This window comes from Lacerta agilis, chromosome 5 (assembly GCF_009819535.1).
Source record: "Lacerta agilis isolate rLacAgi1 chromosome 5, rLacAgi1.pri, whole genome shotgun sequence".
Taxonomy (NCBI): domain Eukaryota; kingdom Metazoa; phylum Chordata; class Lepidosauria; order Squamata; family Lacertidae; genus Lacerta; species Lacerta agilis.
This window is the reverse complement of record NC_046316.1, coordinates 23946564-23970407: the sequence shown is the minus strand read 5'-3', so window position 1 is coordinate 23970407 and position 23844 is coordinate 23946564. Positions and strand designations below refer to the sequence as shown.

At 40.6% G+C, this 23844-nt stretch overlaps 1 protein-coding gene across 1 annotated transcript in view; it reads left to right on the top strand.

Annotated features, from left to right (window-relative positions):
* RTKN2 (rhotekin 2) overlaps positions 1-22423 on the top strand; it is a 29548-nt gene extending 7125 nt beyond the window's left edge. Inside the window, exons 4-12 of the mRNA XM_033148917.1 lie at positions 477-530; positions 2247-2364; positions 5283-5486; positions 11098-11192; positions 12348-12454; positions 14775-14906; positions 19028-19193; positions 19963-20070; positions 21694-22423. Coding sequence (XP_033004808.1) covers positions 477-530; positions 2247-2364; positions 5283-5486; positions 11098-11192; positions 12348-12454; positions 14775-14906; positions 19028-19193; positions 19963-20070; positions 21694-22238 — 1529 coding nt within the window. The 3' untranslated portion in view covers positions 22239-22423. The remainder of the gene's footprint in view (positions 1-476; positions 531-2246; positions 2365-5282; positions 5487-11097; positions 11193-12347; positions 12455-14774; positions 14907-19027; positions 19194-19962; positions 20071-21693) is intronic.
* The last annotated feature ends 1421 nt before the right edge of the window (positions 22424-23844 follow it).

Here is a 23844-nt window from a genome sequence, read left to right as displayed (position 1 = left end):
ACCTCCCGAATAAATTGGCTCCTGAATGCCGCAAACCCAGAAGTGAGTGTTCCAGTTTGCGAATGTTTTTTGGAGGTCGAGCATCCAACGTGGTTTCCACGGCTTCCGATTGAGTGCAGGAAGCCAATCGGAAGTCATGCCTTGGTTTTCAAACTGTTTCGGGAGTCGAACGGACTCCCAGAATGGATTAAGTTCGAGAACCAAGGTACCACTGTATTTTTAGGTACATTTGGGTAAGATTCTAAAATTTTCTTAACTGAAAATGCCCTTTCAGTTGACGTTCTTGTGAAATTCTGCCAAAGGGAAGCCTCTGATAATTGAACAGTATAATTGATGATTGATTAGGCAGGCTGCTGGATACAGTGTGCTTTACTTTTGCCGCAGATAAGGATTAAAAGAAACAATTCTGAATTTTTGGATTGTATTGGGATAGCATCATGATGTCACCATGTTTAATTTCTCCTGCTTGCTTTTAGATCTCCGAATTCCATTAATGTGGAAAGGCTCTGATCACTTCAGCAGCAGAGACAGTAAGTATGTTTGTTTTGTAAAATGGTTTTGTACAACTAAACAGGAGGGCTCAATCTCTTATTAGTGGCTGAGCAAGAGGGCCTTGTGCAGCATTTACTTCTTACTTGGCATGTAATGTGACCTCGCAATAGACCTAACATAGTTATTTGAAATAGGCTGACTTGAAAGCTATAGTTCTTAAAATATGCAATGCTTGGAAGAGTGTAGAGTGACAGAAGTGTATGATGCTATCACATATTCAGTAGTAGGAGAGCTAAAATATCAGATATGCAGAAAGTAATCCTGCTAGTTGAAACATTGAAATGTATCTAAATGAAACTTTGTCTCCTGTTGGATGGATTATTGACTTGGCTTCGTGCAGGCATGCAGTTTGCTGTGTCATGGAGATTAACTCCTGAGTCTTTTCAAACTGTCTCTTCCCCCACCATCTCCAAAGATTTCACTTTGAATTTCCGTAAGGTCAGAGAGGCTCAGTATGGCAAAATACTCTTATCCTTCATTGTGAATTCGTAATAGTGTGTGTTTTCAAGATTCTTTAATGCGAGTATGTTTTTTTTTTTTTTAAAAAAAGTAGGTTTATCAGAAAAAATAACTTCCATGAGTTTTAAAGAAGCAAAAATAATGTGTTGGTCCAGGTATAAATATTTTTGTTATAGAAACTGCTATATTGTGTAAATTCTTAAAAGTTTACCTTTAAAGGTTCTGCTGAATATATAGATATGGACACTAAAGACAAGATTCAGTGACCTGTTGAATCTTCCCCTCCTTTGCATCTTTCTGCTGCATGCAAAAATTAAATAAATCCCCCCTCGTAAAATTTTCATCTTGTACTGGTCTATCTTTTTTTAATAGAAATAATTTGATATTGTGCGATATTCCTGCCAGGCATATACAGACAACTAAGGAAAAACATTTTCTGTAATATTTACCGTATATTCCAGCGTACAAGGCGACTGGGCGTATAAGACGACCCCCAACTGGGGTATACTCACCCAGCCCGGGCTCCATGGTAGCTGAGGTGGTGGCGGCTGGAGCGGCAGGGAGAGCCTCCCCTCTCGCCGCACAAGAGCCCGTCGCACTCGCTGCCCACGCCTAGCCCAGGCTCCATGGCGGCTGAGGTGGCGGCGGTGGCTGGAGCGGCGGGGAGAGCCTCCCCTCTGGCCGCACAGGAGCCCGTTGCGCTCACCGCCCACACCCAGCCCGGGCTCCATGGTGGCTGAGGTGGCGGTGGCGGCTGGAGCAGCGGGGAGAGCCTCCCCTCTGGCCGCACAGGAGCCCGTCGCGCTTGCCGCCCATGCCCAGCCCGGGCTCCATGGTGGCTGAGGTGGCGGCAGCAGCAGCTGGAGTGGCAGGGAGAGCCTCCCCTCTCACCGCACAGGAGCCCGTCACGCTCCATGGCGGCTGAGGCGGCGCACGCACGCAGCCAGTGGCGGGGCGGAACCCCGTGTCGCATGATGTTGTCGGCGTCGCCTGAAAAACTATACCCACCGTACAAGATGACCCCCGACTTTAGAGAAGATTTTCCGGGATTAAAAAGTCGTCTTGTACGCCGGAATATATGGTAGCTGCTGAAGTGTTTTAGTTTTTGTGTGATTTTTATTGTATTATAATTGTTGTAAACACCTTCAATTCTTTATTTAATTGCAATAAACAATTTAAAAAATAAATAAATATAGCAACACTTTTAAAAGTATTTTTGGATTTTCTTTTTTCAGGAACCCAGCGTTACTCAGTATTTTGCTTACTCAAAGCAGGAACTCAGGTTTTTGATACAGAGTTGCTTATTGTGGATAAAGCAATCACAGATATATGTTTTGAAGGTGCAACCATATTGTAAGTATCTCTGGATCAATGTAGAGTTGCAGGGCCTCACCAAGTTGCAAGTTTAAAAAGAATGAAAGACTCTTCTGAAGACAAAAATCCAAAAACAATTACACAACCCTTCTATTACACCGAAGGCAAAATGGGGAAAGTAGAATATTCAACTTGTCAAATCAAAGGCTTAAAGAAATTGCATTATGAATGCTGCTTGGAATATTTGAAAATGATACATTCTGTGCATTGCTGGAAGACTTGAGGAAATAGAAGGATGGAAAACTGGCCAAAACCAGGACAGGGTCCTGGATGCTATGCCTTCAGGTGATCAAATGTGGGTAACTGACCTGATCTGAACTTGCCATTTGGTGAGGAGCTGCTGGTGCTCTCCCCTCTCTCCACTGTGCTGCTTAGAGCTTGTAGCCTGTGTATATATATGCTTATATACAAGTTTACATGAATATGCACAGGTGTTCAGATGCATCTGTTCAGGGAGGCAAAAAACATTGCAGATACCTACTGAAACTGTCACTCTAGCTGTTAATTAATTCCATTGGTTTAAAAATCCTGATTCAGTGTCCATTGTCTCAGCAAATGACCTTGTACTGAAGCCTGAAAACTTGGGTACACACAATGGGTTTAATTTTTAGACATCTATTCTTGTCCTCTTTAGCTGTACAAAATATTTTTTTTCCTTCGGAGAGCATCAGATTGCTGAATGTGTTCAAAACCACTTGATTTTGTTATTTGCTGATGCTGGTTGAAGGGTTGTCTTTCCCCCCACAAGCCTTCATGAACCCTTTCCCCATTGTGAAAAAGCCACCTGAGGTTAGACGCAGAGTCACCAAAGAGGGTTTCTTTTTCTAGTTGTGATTTCTTCCCCAGAGACGCTTGCTTTCCCCCGGTGCTTATGCCTTTTCTGTGCTAGGCAATTAATTTTTTTATATACCTGGGCATTTTTAACATGTTTTTTTTTTTTTTTTTTATAAGAATTTATTGGCATTTTTCTATAACAAACATATACCCACACCCACACCTACAATAAACAAATGCAAAACAAATAAAACAAATACAAACAATGTCAAGCTTTCTTATTGCATCTTTCTAGAGAAAAAAAAAAATTTCTAATTCCCTATCTTGACTTTTGACTTCCCCTGCCTTTTCACCTTCGAGTTTGTATCCTTAGTCTATTTTATAACCACTTCTCCTACAAAAAAAACATTAACTACAATTGTATAATTACATTCAGTTATATTTTCGACAGTTGCTAAAAATGCATCATCATAATAATACCTCACCATTTAATCTTCTAAGTCCATAAACTTAATCCACTTAAATTCACTTTGCTTATACTCCACCTCATAAATCTTCTCAAATCATTCACATCTAATCTATCTCTTCTATCCTTAAGGTTGCTGCTAGTAACATAAAAACTTGAAATATCTCCTTTCATGTTCAAATAAGAAATATAACAAACAGTTGTTGACAGTATTCACCCTCCAATTTCAATTTACCATATCAGGCTGCTTAAAGTTTTACTTAATGCTTCACCCCACACCCCCTCTGTCCATTATTCTTCTCCTAATGGCATCAGCACTGAACTTCCATATCTCTTCCCTCTCCAAGCGTCCACAGATCCAGGCACAGTCCAAACCTCTCCTTGCCGCGAGTTCAGAGGTGTCCATCTCATCATCTCTCAGCTTCTTCGGTTCTTTGTAACATTCCTTTTCTTCTTGTAAATACCTTAATTCTCTGTCCCTGGCCCCCGAGCTCACACCTCGGGGACTGGATATACGAAATCTTAACGTCGCCTCGGGGCTGCCACCCCCAAAAAGCGAATTTCTTCTCCGAAGTAGCTCATTCATTTCACTCCATCTTTGCATCCATCCTCTCAGCTCTTTGGCAAGGCTTTCTTCCAAAGTATCAAAAGTTTTGTAAGCCTCCTCTGTGGGCAATTGGTTCCATTTCAGACCCCCACACAAGACTTTGACTTTTCTATAAAGCAGTTCCACCTTCAAGGCAGTGAGTCTCTGTTCGTCCGTTAGTCCAGAGTTCAGTGCCAGTTCAAGGACGAAACCCAGCATACTGGCAGAGGAGGAGGAAACGGGTGTCATATTTCTACTCCCCTCTTTGTTCGTCGCCATTTTCCTGAACTGGAGTGCAAATACCGCAACTTTAAAGGGAGATATTTTCCTCTAGTTAACTTCCCAAAAGAAAAGTTTGCCAGTCTCCTGTGTCAATTTTAAATACATTATAACCAATTCTGTAGCAGCAATCAGTCAAATTGGTTAGATTCTTGAGCTCGAAGGGAGGGAGGGCAGGCTGCCATTCTCCTTCCCCCCGGATCGTTCCAAAAACACGATTTCTGATCAAATTCTTTACTCACGACCACCGGGTTCTTTTAGCTCCATTCTTCACAGGTAGAACTTGGACGCTCACCGCGGGCTCTGTCGCCGCATTTGCATCCCGGTTGGGGCATGTCCCCGAAGCCCGGCTCCGTTTGCCCTTCACCCCCACTCCCCCTTTACAGGGGGGGCAAGGGAAGGGTTCAGAGCCTCCGCGGGCGCAGCCGGGGAGCCCAGGGTGCGGGACGCTCTTCCCGCACCCCAACCGGAGCCGCGCGCTGCGGTAGCGCGGCTCCTAACCCCCGGGATGGACAAGGCGCTTCGGACCCGAAGCAGCCTTCGACCACCCGACGATGGCGTCGCCGCCGGAAGTGTTTTATAACAGTTTATAGAATCTGGTTTTGTGGCTCCTCCTCCTGTATTTTGATTTATTGTTTTGTTTTAAATTTCACTCTGGCATGGGAGGCATGCACTGGAGAGTAGCTGAGACATAAAATAAATAAATAAATAAATAGCCGTAATTTTATTTTATTCTAAATTTTGGTTTGACCATTGTACATCTCCTAAAAGCTGTGAAACAATTGTTTCTAGTGAGGAAGCTGGCCCAGCCTTCCAGCTGAAGATCGAAGTCTACAGTTGCTGCTGTACTGAAGAATCTTCAACTATAACAAACACTCCTAAGAAGCTAGTAAAGAAGTTGAAAACCTCAATTGGGAAAGCTGCTGGGAAAAAACTCAGTCCTGTGTTGGATGACAGCAACCCTGAATCCCTGTTGCTTACTGATGCAGCCATAGTGTGAGTGAATTGTTCTTTAATTTAAACCTAGGATTGGGGGGGGGGGTTGGGAGCAGTTGGTCTTTATTTAAAAGTGTATGGGAACAGATTCCATGCCTCTGTACCAAGTGCTAAGAGACTGACATCTTAACAGCTCCTAAAAATCTGAATTTCCTGGGAGTTTCCTTTTCTGCTCCTGCCTGTCCCCTGAGCCACAGGATAAGGCAATTTGGCTACTCTAGTGTAGTGCAGCACATAATGCATCTGGACTGCCTGTCTCTCAGCAGCAGAAGATCCATCTTGGCAATTGTTCAATCAGATCTTTGCAATTGTTTGGTCTGACCTTTCTTCTAGCCTGGGGGGAGTGGTATGTGTAGTTCTATAGCTGCAGTCACCTTCCCAAATTAGAAAAGAGGGAAGTGCCAGGGGCTGCTGGTTTGTCCACACAGGATGCCTGTTTCCATTAGCCAAGACACGTTTTCCCTATATTTGTCTGGGATGTGAGTAAGGGATTGATTTCTGCCAGTTTATCAGAGCTGCTTTCTCACCTCAATCAGAATGTTGGGTTGAGAGGGATGAACACATACTACCTTATGCTAGGTCAAATTATCTGACCATCTAGTCCAATATTGTCTGTTCTTGGCTGGCAGCAGCTCTCTTGGACCTCTAGAAAGAAAGTGTTTCACATTACCTACTACCTGATCCTTTTAAGTGGGAATACCAGGGACAGAACCTAGGAGTTTCTGCATTCAGAACGTGTGCTTTGCCACTAAGCTATGGTTCCCTCCTGCAAAGGATGGAAGAGGAGAGACTAATGAGGCAAAAAACATTGTCGTGGAATAATTTTGATTATTTATACACTGTGTTTCCATCATAAGCTGTGCCCAAATTAGTTTACAATTACATGTAACATTTTTTTGGGGGGAATAGTTTGTTACCAAGCACATCATCAAGTTTCAAATAAGACAAATACTTCAACAAGCAAAGTTACAAAGTTACAAAGACTTTGATTTTGGTCTTTAGCTGTTCTTTTTTGCCCCTTAATATATGTAATCTGCACTTTTAGTGCTGGTATTGCAGCACTTCAAGGTCCACAGCAGCCTGGCTTAAATATAAATCAGAGAACACGGGGTCTCTTCACCAGGCGAGATAGTTCACAGCTGGTTCCCCTGTGTCTCCACCAGAGGAGGCTAAGAGCAGTAAAAGGGAAGTGCAGGGGAGTCTCAGACATTCCAGATACTCATGCTAATATTACTACATCAGGGGTGGAGTGATAGTGTCTCCTTTGTATGCAGAATGTCCCAGGTTCAATCTCTGACAGCTCCAGATAGGGCAGGTAGCTATGAAACCCTGGAGAGCTACTGCCACTCAGTGTAGACAACACTGAATTAGAGGGACCCATTTTCTGACTTGGTATAAGGAAGTCTCCTGTGTTTCCTACACCAGGATAAACTAACGTTATGCCTTTTAGTAGACATCTATTATCCTGATCTATATGTCTGGTATAGTTGTATAATATAGTGAGTTCTCAAGTCTTCAGTGAGTTAGGGACTACCTCTGTATGTGAAGACAGGCTTTAGCAGATTGAGTGGATGAGACCAATAGGGGGTCCAACAGTCAAGAAGGCTGTTTTTGCAAATGCTGTAGAGGGAAGTGAGGGGCAGATGGGGCTCAGCAACCTGGGAAGGTAGCCCATCTAGGAGAAGGAAAACTGATCCTAAACCTCTGTTGCCTTGAGGAATACTTTTAGGAGAAGAAAAGGCTAAGGACTAAACCTTACACAAATTCAGGAAGGAGTCTCTAAGACAGTTGGATAGCATCTTATATGCCTCCCTCCTGCAGCCAAGCTGGTGCCAAATGTATTGCTCCGCTTTCCTTTGGACCACATCAGCAAGACCAAGAGTAGGGTCTTGTCATCTGGGCAGTCCAGGACCCCCATACACACTGTCCAGACATGTACTGTGAAATCTCACTTCGGTGCTGCTATCACAGTTATTTGACTTCACCCCCAGAGGCGCACGCCATTGTCTCTCAAGACAGACGGATGTCAATAACAATAAATAGTTGCAATTGCAGCATCAGATCATGATATGTGATTTTTTTTTGGGGGGGGGTATGACCTAATGAATGAAAGCATTTGTATGCTGAATGAGTAGCGTTAATGATATGCAAAATGTTTTCAAATTTAGGAAAAGTGGGTCAAATGAATCAGCTGATTAGACTTGGATGTATCTCATTAAAGGAATATTCTGGAACACACTTTTTTGTAACAGGAATAACTGAGCAACTTACATATATGCTGCAGATGGTATTGTTAGTAAGTCTGGTTGAGGTTTTGCATCAAATGTGCTGATAAGAACAGGCTGCCATTCTACTGAAGACAGAGCCAGGAAAAAATCATAAGTTTTAATGTATAGATAACGAAACGCTTTGAAAACATCTTGTAGAAAGAGCTTTGGAAGTACAAAATATTCTAATGCGAGCAAGTGTGGTTGGCTAGTTTCTGCAAAGATACTTCCATTTAAGGCAATAATTCAAACATTTAGGCAAAACATTGCTAGCAGTGCTAATTAGCTTGTTAAATTTGAAAACTGATAATAATTTGAAAGATGAAGAAATTGGCAACTGATAACAATTTTGGAAATGAGACAATGAAGTTAGCCAAAAAAAGAGAGAATCTCATGTTTTAGACGGAAAAATGTTACTGTGAAACATATTTCAATAGTGAAGTAGTCTGTTTTCTTTGGCAAACCTTGTACTATAAATAGTAAGGATCTCTAACTTGAACATTCAGCACAAAAAGATTTTAATCTGTAAGAAGAAACTCAGCTATTTAAAATGGAACAAAAATGTTCAATTACAGATGGCTTTTATGTGTTTGCCTAGTGATTGAGAATCTTTTGGTTGGAATCCATTTATAACCAGCACCTTGTTTTCAGCTGTTCAAAGATTTTTTCCCTTGATGTGCTAATGGAAATTGTACTGCAATGGTATTTATCCTGTGTAATGAGTGAAACAAATGTAATCATTATCCTATGACAACAACTCTTGGGGTGGGAGGGGGAGACCTTAGAGGTGCAAAAACAGATTACTGAGCTGTTCAGAGGAAGTGGAGCTTTTTCAGCTGTTACCCAAATTATACTGTTGCTAAGACAAACCACAAAGCACTTTAAAACTTAAAGCAGCCTCTTTGTATGGATATCAAATGAGAGGAGGCAATGAAATTTTAATGTTCATTGGGTTAGCAAATATTTGTTGTTGTTTAGTGGTGTCTGACTCTTGGTGACCCCATGGACCAGAGTACGCCAGGCACTCCTGTCTTCCACTGCCTCCCACAGTTTGGTCAGACTCATGTTGGTAGCTTCGAGAACACTGTCCAACCATCTTGTCCTCTGTCGTCCCCTTCTCCTTGTGCCCCCCATCTTTCTCAACATCAGGGTCTTTTCCAGGGAGTCTTCTCTTCACATGAGGTGGCCAAAGTATTGGAGCCTCAGCTTCAAGATCTGTCCATCCAGTGAGCACTCAGGCCTGATTTCCTTAAGAATGGATAGGTTTGATCTTCTTGCAGTCCATGGGACTCTCAAGAGTCTCCTCCGGCACCCTAATTCAAAAGTATCAATTCTTCGGCGATCAGCCTTCTTTATGGTCCAGCTCGCACTTCCATACATCACTACTGGGAAAACCATAGCTTTAACTATACGGACCTTTTTCGGCAAGGTGATGTCTCTGCTTTTTAAGATGCTGTCTAGGTTTGTCATTGCTTTTCTCCCAAGAAGCAGGCATCTTCTAATTTCGTGACTGCTGTCACCATCTGCAGTGATCATGGAACCCAAGAAAGTAAAATCTCTCACTGCCTCCATTTCTTCCCCTTCTATTTGCCAGGAGGTGATGGGACCAGTGGCCATGATCTTAGTTTTTTTGATGTTGAGCTTCAGACCATATTTTGCGCTCTCCTCTTTCACCCTCATTAAAAGGTACTTTAATTCCTCCTCACTTTCTGCCATCAAGGTTGTGTCATCAGCATATCTGAGGTTGTTGATATTTCTTCCTGCAATCCTAATTCCAGTTTGGGATTCATCCAGTCCAGCCTTGATGAATTCTGCATATAAGTTAAATAAGCAGGGAGACAATATACAGCCTTGTCGTACTCCTTTCCCAATTTTGAACCAATCAGTTATTCCATATCCAGTTCTAGCTGTAGCTTCTTGTCCCACATAGAGATTTACCAGGAGACGATAATGTGATCAGGCACTCCCATTTCTTCAAGAACTTGCCATAGTTTGCTGTGGTCGACACAGTCAAAATAATTAGCAAATATAATTACCTAAAATTAGACAATGATAGAAAGGTGATTGCCACCCTGGGCTCCTTTGGGACGAAGGGTGGGGTACACTTCAATTAACAATATTTTAAAATAATAATAGTTAGTTATCTGCAGATACCTGCAAAAGCTGTACATTAACTATGGCTGCCACCTGATATTTGTGAAGTATGTATAGGTGCCAAGGGTCAAACTATTTTATTAAATAGGTTGGTGTTGTGTAGTTATTTTTTGTTTGACAAATAGTGTGTGTGTGTGTGAGTGTGTGGCTGTCTCCTGGGGTGAGGGCTTTAACACTTGCCCTGCTGCAGTCTTGGTCAGAATCTTTCCCATGGCCAGTATTTACAATGGAAGGAAAACTCCCATACCCTCCAACATTTCTCCAATGAAAACAGGGACATCCCATTCCATAATGATAATTTTACTGTTTATACCCCACACATCTTACTGGGTTGTCCCAGGCACTCTGAGCAGCCTCTAACATATATAAAGTCATAATTAAACATAAAAACTTCCCTATACAGGATTGCCTTCAGATGGCTTGGGGGTTGGATAACTCCATACCCTCCAACATTTCTCCAATGAAAATAGGAACATCCTAAGGAAAAGTTGGACATTCTGGGATCAAATCAGAAACCTGGACGGCGTCTCTAAATCAGGGATGTCCCTGGAAAATAGAGATACTTGAAGGGTCTGGACTCCTTTGGGTGTAACCGGGAGCTTTTCTCTCAGTGAACCAGAAGGTGTGAGGCCCCTTGATTCCCACCCTACACCACAGTTCCAGCCTTGATTGCCACCCATCTCTGCCCCCCATCCCTGGACAAGCCAGCTATTGGTTAATCAAAAAACAGATATGCCACACAAATATATGTGCTGAAAGCCATGCCTAGTGTGTTCCTAAAAGGTGAATCCCCTTCAAAGCAAAGTAGGATGAAACCTTGCAGCAGCATATAGGGAGAGCTGGAGTGTATAATGGGCTCAAACAGCAGCCAAAGTGAAAGGAAAAAACAGGTTTCTTGTAAGGCAATCAGTGTTTATAGTTGTAAGAAATACGTTTCTAATTGAAATAGTGGTGGGCCCAGGGGCCTTCAGAAGTTAAAAAAAAAAAAAAAAACTCCATTCCAGAAAGGGGGCTCCCAGTTCACACAATGGAGCAATGTTACTGCATGTATGCACCCAAGTCTAGTGAGCACAGTTTCCAAAATGTACTTTAAATATAATAAGGAGCAAAGATCAAAAATACAGCTGCCTTTGAATTAACTGAACTTTGACATTTTGTGCACAATACTGAAATAAACCTATCTTTACCAGGGGTGCAAAATACAATTTGCTGGCACATACATCTTTGGGGTTGGAGAGTGTCAACAACAATTTCAAGACCCACAGCCTTACTGCTGTGGGAGATGGTAAGTTCAGAGTCAATAAGATAAATGATGTATGAGTAGAATATTCCAACTTGATTTCATAGTACTCAAATGTAGCGATTGTTTTCCTTGCCTCATGTTCTGCCAAACCTTACAAACTGTATGAAGGTAGCTTTTCTCCCTGCTATCTTAACAGCGTTTGGAAGGAAGTAGCACTTTTGATGGATAGTCCCCTCTGCCTCCTGAACTACCTCTTGTAATTCCCCCAAATCTCTGTCCAATGCACATTCACTCAAAACTAAGTCCCACTTTGCTAAGTAGACAGGGTTGCAGTTGGAGGCAAGTGAGTATGAGGTCCAGAACCTGGAACGAGTTGTAAAAGCAGCATTTGTATGGGGCAGACAGAGGCTACCACTAGGAAAGGTGGGATAATTGCCAGTGCCCCCCATGCCACACACCCCGTGTTTTTATATATATAATTCTCCTTGTTTACATGGTGTGTGTGTGGGTGTGTGTGTGTGTGTGTGTGTGTGTTTTTAAATGGCATTTCTAGTCATGTATACTGGATGAAAGCGCCACTAAAAATATAACACACCCATGTGAGTTCTGGTTCACAGTCTTAGAACAATTGTGGACATGCATAACAAATTACTCTGAATTCCTGTACAGCAGAACAGTGCCATTCCAATCTAACACACTTATTAAGCCGCAAAATTCTTCCTTTTTCCCTTCTCTTTTTTTATTGTGGATGCCTAAGTCAACTTCTACATTCAGCAGCTTCTACATTCAGCAGCTGACCAGCAACTCTCTCGAGCTGACTTTTGTATGAGGAGGTGGAAGGAATGAGAATTTGTTTGGTAAATGAAATGTAGATTAGGTGATGATCGCTTAAGATCATGTTGAAGAAACAAGAGGATAAACTGAGGGTGGATTGAGGTGTGCTGTTTTTGTCATGTTGGATGCACTAGGCAATTGACCTTCTCTTTGCTATTTTGGACAATCTTTGTTGTCCAAAGCGGTCTACTGTTGTTTTGTTCTCTAGTCCTGTGCGATGGAGATCTCGTCCTGTAGTGTAATAAATTCAAATGCTGGCTCCAGTCTTTGTTCCATGTCTTGTAATCAACTATTGATAAAAAAATAATTCCTATTGAGTAATGACTAATCTAACAATATGCAATGGTCATGACTTTCTTTTAGAGGAATCTTCTTTTTGGCTTCCATTGTATGGCAGCCTGTGTTGTCGTCTAATTGCCCAACCATACTGCATGACCAAGGATATGATGACTGGATTTCTTAGTCAACAGGTAAATTGTATAATAAATAAATAAATATATATATATATAAATACATAAATGTTACTGGTTGATGTAAACATACGCAAGGTTAAAAATTGAAATGTAATGTTCAGTTTTAGCTAGGCAAACTTGTAATGCATTGTACCAATCTTTTAAGTTGAAGCTGCATTCCCCCCCCCCCCAATAAAATATTGGTTAGAACATGCACAGATACAAAAATTCACCTCAAGAGCTAAAGGTCTCTTGCCTTGCCCTAGGGAACAGTACAACCCTGTAAAATGTTGAAGGCAGCCTTTAACACAAAATGTGAATGAATTTTAGCATAATTTAAAAGAAACACCACAAACACAGGCAATAATATCCCTATAGGAAAAGTGATTATGCTGAAATAAAGCGCAGAAGCAAAAACGGTCCCTGACATACTGGTGTCAGTTGGCAATTGTGTCATTGTTGAGGTTGAGACTGGAAGATTGAAAGGAAAATTTGTTAGCCAGGTGATGCAGTATTATATTCATTAATGTGAAATCCTTTTTTTTTAAAAAATGGGGACTTCTGTGACATGATAACTACAAAGATAAACACTGGGTTGAAAAGAAACAAATCATTAGGGTGTTGCCATAGCTAAGTGTAAATTCCCTTGAATATTACAGCTTCCCATGTGGACTTGATGCTGACCAGTATCACATGCACAGGGTCTTGCTTTGGAGGAATTTATGTGTGAGTTTATGTCAATGAATTGTTACATGCTACATGTGCCACGTTATGTTGGACACAGGTCATTTCCCTTTTCTTCACCATTTCCAATAAACATCACCGTAAGTTTGACACTTGCACATAAAATGTTAGCTCTATATGTGTATCGATGTGCTGTAGATGGAAAAATGTTTTGATACATACTTTTAAAGAAAACATTTACCCATGTTACAGATAAATTCTTGAGGTTGCAAAACTGTTACATGTTTTGAAATCCAATAACAAAAAAACATTTAAAGGGCAGTAACATGCACCTTGATTACTTTTGTAGGGAAGATCAAGGCAGTTAACTAACAAATAGTTTAATGTTAACGAGAGTTAAATAATACTAACTAAAACGCAAAATACTATGTAAAGAAGCTTACAATCATTACAGTGGTCACTATGGAATTACCCTTTCTATAGGCAATGCATAAAAATATAGTTAGCCCCAGAAGCAGCTGTACTCACCCCCTGCACAATTGAATGTATTATTTTCATCATCATCATCATCATCATTATTTTGCAAAGAATCTTGGGAGCCCATGGAGGCTGGGGAAGATAGATTATTCTCTGATCTTAATAATCAGAGCTCTAGTGAATAGAGCAGAAATGTGACTGGCAAATTGAGGAAGGAATATCTGTGACTGTAAAAACAGTGGCCTATTCTCACCCAGAATCAATTTGCTGCCCACCATTATTGGGTAGGCAAGGGCATTTAATCATTTGGGAATCTTAAATATGTCCAATTAATGGATGTTTTATGGGCTTATTTACGGAAGTGTCTGTTCCTTTTATGACTTCTTGTTGCTACAAGTAACATTGTATTTACTGTACTTCCCTCTCTCATGTTTTTATACTAACTTTTTTTTGGGGGGGATATTACTGCTTCTGAAGATCTGTTAATGGAATAAAAGATGTTGCATCTTTATTGCCATTCAGTATTGTCTGTGAAAATTCCTAGTTTTACCTAAATTATTAAGACATAAGCTAATGAGTAATCTCCAGCTGTTAAAATGCAATGTGAATGGATGTTGGGACTTAGATACACAATGCAGAAGAGCAGACTGGATTGATAAATAAATAACATAAAATGGAAATGTGTATATATAATTTATTTACAGAAAGAGGCTGCATCTAGACACATCAAAGAAGTGTTTCAGTTTAAAGTGTTGTAAATTTAAACAGGGAAAACAGGTAGAGAAAAACAGGACTCCACATTGCCATCTGGTGGCACAATGTTATATTGCATATACAACACATATAAATCAATTTTTCTTTACCAGTCAAGCAGAGTCCAGAGAAAGCTAAATCATGTCATTAACAATGGTAGATTTGCATCTAAACAGTTATTTGCATAATTGATACTGTTGAGATCATTACGAAATATCACGAGATGACCAGGTAAGGCTTTGGTGATATTTGCTTTAGCCCTTGTGTGAAAGATTCTTCTCAAATTATTATACGGACAACTCTGCAATCTGAGCAGCTGCGTGGTCTCTTCTTAATGCATATTGTGTACCATTCATTATTCCCCCAAGAAAATGTAGTTTGTTGGGAAGCAAAACTTATGCTAAAAATATTTGCTTTCTTACAGCAAAAGATAGGGAATGTGACTGGATGGAGGAAACTATATTGTGTGCTGAGAGGTGGCAAACTCCTTTGTTATTGTACACCAGAAGAAATAGAAGCTAAAGTGGAGCCAACTTTGACAGTTTCTGTCAACAAGGTAAAATATAACATCTGCTACTCAAGCTAAGTTACATTGCTCCTTTTGTATGTCGTTAAGCTGAACTGGAAATGCTATTTGTGTCTCAGGTGATGGAGTTCCTTCCATGCCAGGTGTGGGAGCTAAGGGTTGCATTGCACGAAAGCTTCAGGGGCACAGTTTCTGAGTCTCTAATTGGAACCTTGGTTACCAATAATTGCAGTTCTTTTTGACAGTTCTTTTTGTGTTTTTTCTGCTACTAATGCAAAGATGCTTTTTAGGTCATTGATATACATATACAAGTTTTGCTTTTTTGATCCATGGGGAGATTGCCCTCTGCCATAAAGGCTCCATATATTCTATATAAATCTGTGGTTCCCAATGTAGGGTGCACACCCCACGGGGGGGGGCAATTTGATTTTTAAGGTCAGCAATTCGAGAATGAGTTATTAACAGTAAATGGCCTTTTAGGCTTCCTCCATGTGAATAGGAGTTCACTTTTGAAATAATAAGAATTATACGTCAGGTGGGGGGGGGGAATCAGGATTTTAGAGATGCTTAGGTGGGGCATGGCCAAAAAAAGGTTGGGAATCACTGATATAAATATATGCAAAAGACAAATGAGGAGGCTTCTCTACTATTTCCATGTCACATATGCTTAAGTACAGAATTTAAAACCTAGTTTTTGGCTTCTTTCTTTTTTCTCATACACCAGTAACCAACAGAATACTGGAAGGCATGATACATATCTATTCATGTGTATCTCGTAGAGATGATTTAGATGGGAATTGCATGAATGGGGCAAACTATATGCTTCCTTCCTGCATTAATTGTGGGAAAGAACTGTGCAGTTGGTTCACTCGTGTGGTTTCTATATCCAACCTGTCCTAAAGTGCTGTAGGAAGAAGTTTCAGGGAAGCAGCACCCATACCACTTCTAGGTAAGTGTGAATGGTAGGACCTGAACACAGCAACTTTCCAGTACTGAGATGGTATAATTGGAAACCTCTGTGCTAGAACATCCTGCCTGTGTGAACCATGTGACGGCAGATAACTAACTGAGCAACATCTTTCAAGATGTTTAATCCAAGGGGCGAATAACTTCCATAAATTTTGCAGAGTACTGGTTGGTCAAACCTATTCACATTTCTTCCACTTTGTTCAATGGGGCTTACTCCCCAGTAAGTGAGTTTAGGATTGCAACCTCAGTCTCCACTTAATTGAAAGACCTGGCATACACTGCCACACCTTAAGTTGTTTGTTTAGTCTCTGAGAGACAAGTGTATTCACTATTTCATAGTCAAAAGTGGGGGCAGTACTGTGTCAAAGGACTGACAGTACATTTAGACCTGCATGTTATGCTGGAGAGAGTTTGTGGGCACTTTAAATAGCATGCTTAATATGCAGTTCCTTGGATACATCCCATCTGTTGCATAATGTATTACCGCTTCAGAAACATACCGACCTATTACTGCTGAAGTTAGCATCTTCCATCACTTAAATAATCAAATGGAGTATAAAATGTCTCTTACTTGAGAATCACTTTTGTTTTATAAATGCATTTGCGGAATAAGATACATAGCAAACACTAAATGAACTTATGTCACTGGGTTGCTTCAAGTTCTAACCTGTCAAATGTAAATCTATTTGACTTAATTTTATACTGGTATCTATGGTTACCTGCATTAATAGGACACAGCATTTATGGATGAATTACTTAATCTCCTATTTTTAGAATGAAAAATTTAAATGAGCAAATTCATCAGATAAGCTACAAACAGCTGTGTTTGTATTTCATACAGCTCCAGTATTTTTTAAAATATACCCCATCAATAATATTTTGCAGATTTTTCAAAGACTTGTCAGCCCTGGAATTCCGCACCTCTACCCCCATGACAATATATGTGACTTACTTTTCCTAGTTACATATTTAATCTTTACTGGTGTGAGCTGACAGACATACCACAGAAAAGGGGATGTGTAGATGTGTGTTTGAAATGAAATGGGATTAAATAAGAACAGAGAAGTCCTCCTGTCTATATAACTACAGTAGTAGGTTTCTTGGCTTTATAAAGAGAAGGGTTTAATGTCTGTCTTCTTATGAAGAAGGTTTATTTTTGTTATTGCAATGGTGAGATAGTTGGATGACATGAATTATCCAAAAAAATGTATGTGGCTGAGATAATTAGGTGACAGTCTTGTTCAATTCAATGTGGTACATTTGATTGCGATCAAAGGGGGATTGGGCACGTGAAACCATTTATGACCTCCCTGGGGTGTAAGCCAGAGCAGTGTGCTTGGAGGTCCTGGCCTGTCCAGATGACAAGACCCACCTCTCAGCTTTACTGATGTGGTCCAAAGGAAAGCAGAGCAATATATTTGGCACCAGCTTGGCTGCAGGAGTTGTCTTTTAAAGGTGTGTTCTTAACGGAATGTGAAGGTCACACTGGCTGCATGAGAGCACTGCCTTTCTGTGAGAATCTTGGATAATGTTTAAATGGCCCAGCTGCATGGGCAAGGTCTGATCATGTTGGCCCAAACCACAAAATCAATGTAAACTCCAGGGTTGGGGTCCATATTTTTTAATTCGGGTATTTCTATTTTAGTCTTCATCTGTGCCACCACACAGCTATTCCCAGAGCAGCTCACAGATCAAAGATTAAAAATATTGTAACCAGAAATACACTAACTAATTGTAAAATAGCAAAACCAGAGCCAAGTAAAAGTAAAAGCTGCTAGTTCAAACAACATCTAAAAAGCCTGCATACATAAAAAGATATTTTACCTGGCACTGAAAGAGCAATAGTAACTGCCAGGCAACATGCCAAGAGAGGCACTCTGAAGATGGAGGCAATGGAGGCCTCATCACTGAAAGGCCCCACCTGCCTTGCCTCCAACAGTAGGGGAACTCACAATGGAACCCTTGGAGAACACCTGGGCAGGTCCAAGTGGGAGCAAACAGTTCTTGTAGTACATTGTAAAGAGCATTATCACAGATGGTGTTCCAGTTGTAAAGGAGCTGGTAATGGAAAATGTGTCCAGGCAGGCAGGGTAACTTCTGTGGGAAAATGTTTTATAGCTTTAAACAACATGTGACCCTCCAAGTGTTGTCGGACTCTAGCATGGGCAATGGTTGGGGATGATAGGAGTTGTAGTTCAGCAGCATCTGGAGGGCCACAGGTCAGCCACTCCTGCTCTAAACAGTGACTGAAATCCAGAGTGCAAACAGAAAGGGGCTTCTCTTTGCAAGAGCTGTCCCCACTCCACTCACATCCTCAAGAGTGGCTTTTCAGGTGATGGAATGAACCGCAGAAGAAATAGATTAAGCAGCAAACTTAACTGTGCAAATGGACTGCCCCCACCCCCCATGCTTCTCTGGATACTACTCAGTTTATGTACCTCTTTGGATTTACTCAGTTTCTCTTGAATAAATCTGTCATTGCAAAATGTAACTGATTGCAATCTCTTGGTTGACAGACCTACTTTTGGAAATCACAGAAAATTTGGTTGCAACAATGCAGTTAGACATGGAGGTGTACTGGACAGTTTAAAGAGCTCCAGTTTCTCCATTGTTGCTGCAATATATGTTTAAAATAGCACTGAAGCCCGTTCAGGAGGTGAAACTGGTCTTGGTGTTCTTAACAAGTACAAGACATGAAGACAGAGTAGTTCAAGGATATGCCAGTGAGTAGATGGGAACATTGTACAGGTTACTTGGGGAAAGTTTGTCAATATGATAATTCAATCAGTTCAGCAACAGATATCACTTTAATTGATACCGAATGATTTCTCTTACTCTCTTAATTTAACTGATATGAAATATGCCTCAATTTTCTGAATCTGAGCAATCTAAAAAGCAATCCTGTTTAGAACCATCCAAATGATGTCTCCTCCTGCCCATTATGAAATATGTTCTAAATATGCTTGCTTTAATGCATACCTTTTAAATTTGAGTTCTTCTTTAAGCAGAATTAATGTCCATATAGCATCACCTTGAAAATTGCAGTCATGGAACTAAATAGTGCCTAGCTGACAACTGTCAAGTAACCTATGATTTTTCTTTTTGATTAAAGTTGTAGTGTGTGTGTGTGAGAAAGAGAGAGAGAACATTATAGTTTCACTCTGTATTTATATAACATTTAGGAAACCAGAATTCGTGCTGTGGATAAAGATACCCCGATAAACTCCAATAACTTTGCTGTTATCAACCCTGAGGCTGGTGAAACTGTGACTCAGATTTTTGCAGTTGAAAGCCGGGAAGACCTTTATAACTGGATGGAAGCTTTCTGGCAGCACTTCTATGATTTCAGTAAGTAGCACCGTCTCCTTTTGTACAGGAGTGCCTATGTATGTTCAAAGAATGCACTGAACATTTTGAACTCACATTGCATAACAATCTTGTCATTTGCAAGGAGAATAAAATAAAAAAGCTCTCTGTTCCCCAGCACATTAGGTAGTATGTTCTTCAGAGGAAGAGCAGGAAATCTTTTAACTTTGATAATCTGATCCTTCATTGCTTTATTCCCTTGATATTCTGGATGCTTGGAAAGAAGACGATTGGGAAACCATCTATTGGGGAAATGTTTTAGTGGGGTGGTATAAATGTTTCTTGTGTGTTCCTCCCTCCCCCAAATACACCTCATAACCGTTTATACTGCTGAGCAGAGCCTTCTACTGAGGTTTCAGTGCACCTCTTCTTCCCTTTCCATCACAGTGATTTGCAATAAAATAAATGAATATTTATGTCAAGCTGAAATATCTGACAGTAACAATATTAAGGTATAAATTGTAAAGATTGGGAGTTGGTCATGCTGTGAAAATTGATTATCTTGTTCCCATGTTGGAAGCCTAAGAAATCCTAGCTTACTTTGCCACTGCAAAGGTATAGTACTTTCTTGAGAGATTATGGCATTATTGGAAGCATCCAGATCTTTGTCAGCTAGCCATCTGGAGGAATTGTAAAAGAGTTAATGCAGCGTTTATGAATCAGTTCCCTATATGGGGCATTATTAACCAGATAAAATTATTAAAAGTGGGGCATTTTGACTTCCTCTCATTGCTTTCTGATTTCCTTTTAGGCCAGTGGAAACACTGTTGTGAAGAATTCATGAAAATTGAGATTATGTCACCACGGAAACCACCATTGTTCTTGACAAAAGAGGCTACTTCAGTTTACCAAGATATGAGTAAGTGGGAGATAGCAGGGTATTTGAAGCAACACTGGACACAACCTATTGTGCTTCTGTTTTATAATCTCTGTGGAGGTTGAATCAATTTCTGTTCTTGCATAACTCTCATCCCCCCACCCCCCAGTAAAGGGGGAATCCAATCTTATTCCCCTAACTGAGCCCTCTACATGTTTCCAAAATCTGTTCTCATGGGGTTCTCCATTTTGTGGCTGCACACAGGGCTGCCCCACTCAGTTCAACCCTGTGCACAATTAACTGACAGTAAGTCCTGTTGTTCTTAATCAGGCTGAATAACTGTTTGGCAGTAACTGATAATTTTGCATGGTATTTGCAGTTTGGTAAATTTCTTGTTCTCTAGTTTACTATGTATAATGTTGCAACTGGTTAGATCCATCTTGACCAAGCGCAGACCTGAGAAGCAGAGTGGCTAAGATGCTGTGCAATAAATTGGGGGTTCTTGGTTTGGATTCCATGTCCGCCTTCACTCATACAATCATAGAGTTGTAGAGTTGGAAGGGATCCCAAGGGCCGTCAGGTCCAAACTCCTGCAATGCAGGAATCACAGGTAAAGAATCCCTGACAGATGGCCATCCAACCTCTGTTTAAAAACTTCCAGTGAAGGAGGATCCACCACCTTCTGTGGTAAACTGTTCTACTGGTGAACAGCTCTTAATGCCAGAAAGTTCTTCCTAATATTTAGTTGGAATCTCCTTTCTTATCATTTGAATGCATTAGCTTGGTTTTGGCAACTCACTGGGGTGTTGTAGGCAAGGCATTCTCTCCCACTGTCTTACCGCTCATTTGGGTTGCTATATACATGTGAAGTATTATTATAGTTTCTGGATGCTTCTATTCCAGCTATATTATAAGAACACCCCATTTGCCTCTGCTGGTAAGGGGATTGGAACCATCTTTCTGATCAGTCTAAAATTACCTTACTCTTCTAGGACATGTTATGAATAAAATTGACTTTGCGGCTGACTAGCAGCAGAAAATAATGGTTTGCTCCCCAGCCCAGCAACAGTTTGTTGACCCCCTGCCCTTGAGGCTGTAAAAATTGTTATATTGATTACTGTGCTGTGCATTGAAACAGTCTAGAAGCAGAGTAATATTTGAACAGTGTTTTAAGTGGCCACAAGTAAATCAAGAGTCAAATATGGAGGTACAGCATGAGAGTTGCATTTTAGTTTTTAAAGAAAACGAGTAATAAACCACATTTATACTCTTCAAAATGAAAGGAGGTTCAGGGTAGGCATTGGCATTCAATATAATCTCCCTGCTCCCTGGACAGTACTAAGAATTCAGTAAAAATTAATGAAGATCCACAATAGTTTAACCTCCTGCTGCTGATTTTACAAGGTAAAGTATTCCACCTAATGAAGCCTGCTGTACAGTGGACAGTAAAGCCATAATTGGCTGCGTTCATAATATTATGATGTGTGTTTTGTTGATGTGTAAAAGTACAGGAAATTCTGCTGCCTAGGACAATTTTAGGGTCTTGTTTTCCATAAAGGTGTGCATGTTTTTATATTGTCGTGGTAAGGTTTAAACACTGGGCTCAACAACACAGCTAAGTATCAATGTAATAAGAATTTTATGTTGTCTTTTAAAATGTGATAGGCATTGATTCCCCAGTAAAACATGAAGCGTTCCCTGATACAGTGCAACAGAAAGTTGAGGAAGTCAATGGGGAGCTGCTGATTGGCCAACAGGAACATTTGCCACCTTCATGGGCAGCCATGTTTGATGGTTCTCACCACATGCTTGTGCAGAAAAGCCTGATTCCAGGAGCAAAAGAACAGGCCATAAGCCCTAGTGAAGGGAAGGGCAAGAAGAGAAGAGCACCCCTTCCACCATCTGATAAGCCGCCATACACCACAGGAGCACAGACAATGTCAGATCAATTGGGCAAGGAAAACATCTGTAATAATTCTCATAAGAACACTTCTCCTGATTCCAGCTCATCTTCAGTTCCTCACTTCAAACAACCTATTGCAGCTCCCCGCAAACCAACTCCTTGGCAGAAAGGTACCTTCGCTGACAATGAAAATCCTGCCGATTCAGGTACAAAGGTTGATAATAGTGAAAAACCCATTCCTGCTCCTAGGCAGAAGTTGGTCAAAGAGATGCTTGAGCCTAGAATCTTTTTTCATTCGCAGGTGTAGGACTGATGCTTGGTTTGCTCAGAATTACAGGGGCAAAGGGAGTGTTGGCCATGTTCACTGTCTGTCTTTTGCCAGAGTTCCTGAAATGTTAACTTATTTATTTTCAACACGCAGGCAGGTGATTGAGATTATAGCAAAGGAAACACCTCACCTTCCATCCTATCCCCAAATTGTGCTCTGCTTGACATCGCCAGTGTGTAAAGAGATTCCTCAACAAAGACACAAATCAGCAGGGTTTGGTTTTTTTAAATGATGAAGAACCTTCTGATAGACTTAAATTGTTCTTTTCGCCCTCAACCCATACATTTCCCCCAGATTGCATTTCAAATATCCAATCTCAAATTTACGACAGGTTTTTGAGCAGGCACTTAACTTGAGGAGAATAAAATTCTTCCTTGTGTTGTCAGGATTAACCACAGATGCTGTTGGCCTCTGTCCATATAAGTCTATGGGACCAGTCTCTAGACCCTCACAGTACGGTAATAGGAATGTCTTATTTATTTATTTTTTACTCTGGCTCTTCATGAATGGTCTTACAAAAGAGTTTGAAGAAAATAAAATAAAGTACCTGTAGGCCTGCTTGTTTACCACCCCATCCTCCTGTGAAGCTCTTTTGTTCTTGCCCCCTTCCTCTAGCTTTAACCCCACCCCTTCCCAAGTGACACACAGCTAGAGTTTGTAAGGCGTTTCCCATAGTGCTTCCAAAGTCAGGTGAATTGTGCAGTGTCAGATGCGATTTGAAATCCCCGTGGGAGCGACCTGTAATGAAACTCATTCCCTTGCCCATTCCCCCAGGGCTTTGTACTACATTTCTAGTCCGTCAGGATTTCCCAGGTTCTGTACCTGGGCTTACCTGGTAATTTAAGCATATGCAGAGTCTTCTAGTCTTTCATTTTTTTAAAAAACACCTTTTATTGCTTTATTAGCACAGTGAACAAGTATCTCTTAGACTTACATTTCTTAGATATATTCTCTTTATTTTCCTGGCTTTGTTTGTGCAATAGTAATCCTGAATATGAGGTAGCTGTGTATGCGTAAGTGCTGGGCTGAGACAGTAGTCAAGTCCACTGTTCTTAAGACATTTGAAGACCCCCCAATGCCAGTTTGGGCTGTTAATGTTTTCTGTTGTATTTTAAAATGACAGTATCAGAATTCACTCCTCATTGACGGGTGGGAGAGAAACTTCTGTCTTTAGTATTTTAGATAATATTCCTCTAAACAACCCTACAATTCTATGATCTGTGTCTGAATTGTAGAAAGCAACACACATTCAAATCTGCAGGAAAAGAGACTCTGCATTGCAAGTAGAAACTAGGCAGAGGAAATGAACAGACATTTTCAAATAAAATTGATTTTCCCTCCCGAGAGCAATAAACTGAAACTGATGGTGTGTATAAATTTGAAAGGTGTTTATATATATATATAAAATCTTGGCCTGTTTAAAATCCCAATGTTTTCCTCTTCAAGTGTTTGAATTTGCAGAAATGGCAGCTTTTTTTTTTTAGTTAGACTGGATTGTATTAATTATGTTAGATTACAAGATTTTACTGTGTGTTAACGTCTTAATGAAATCTGATCAGGTACGGTTTTAACCTATGTATTAGTT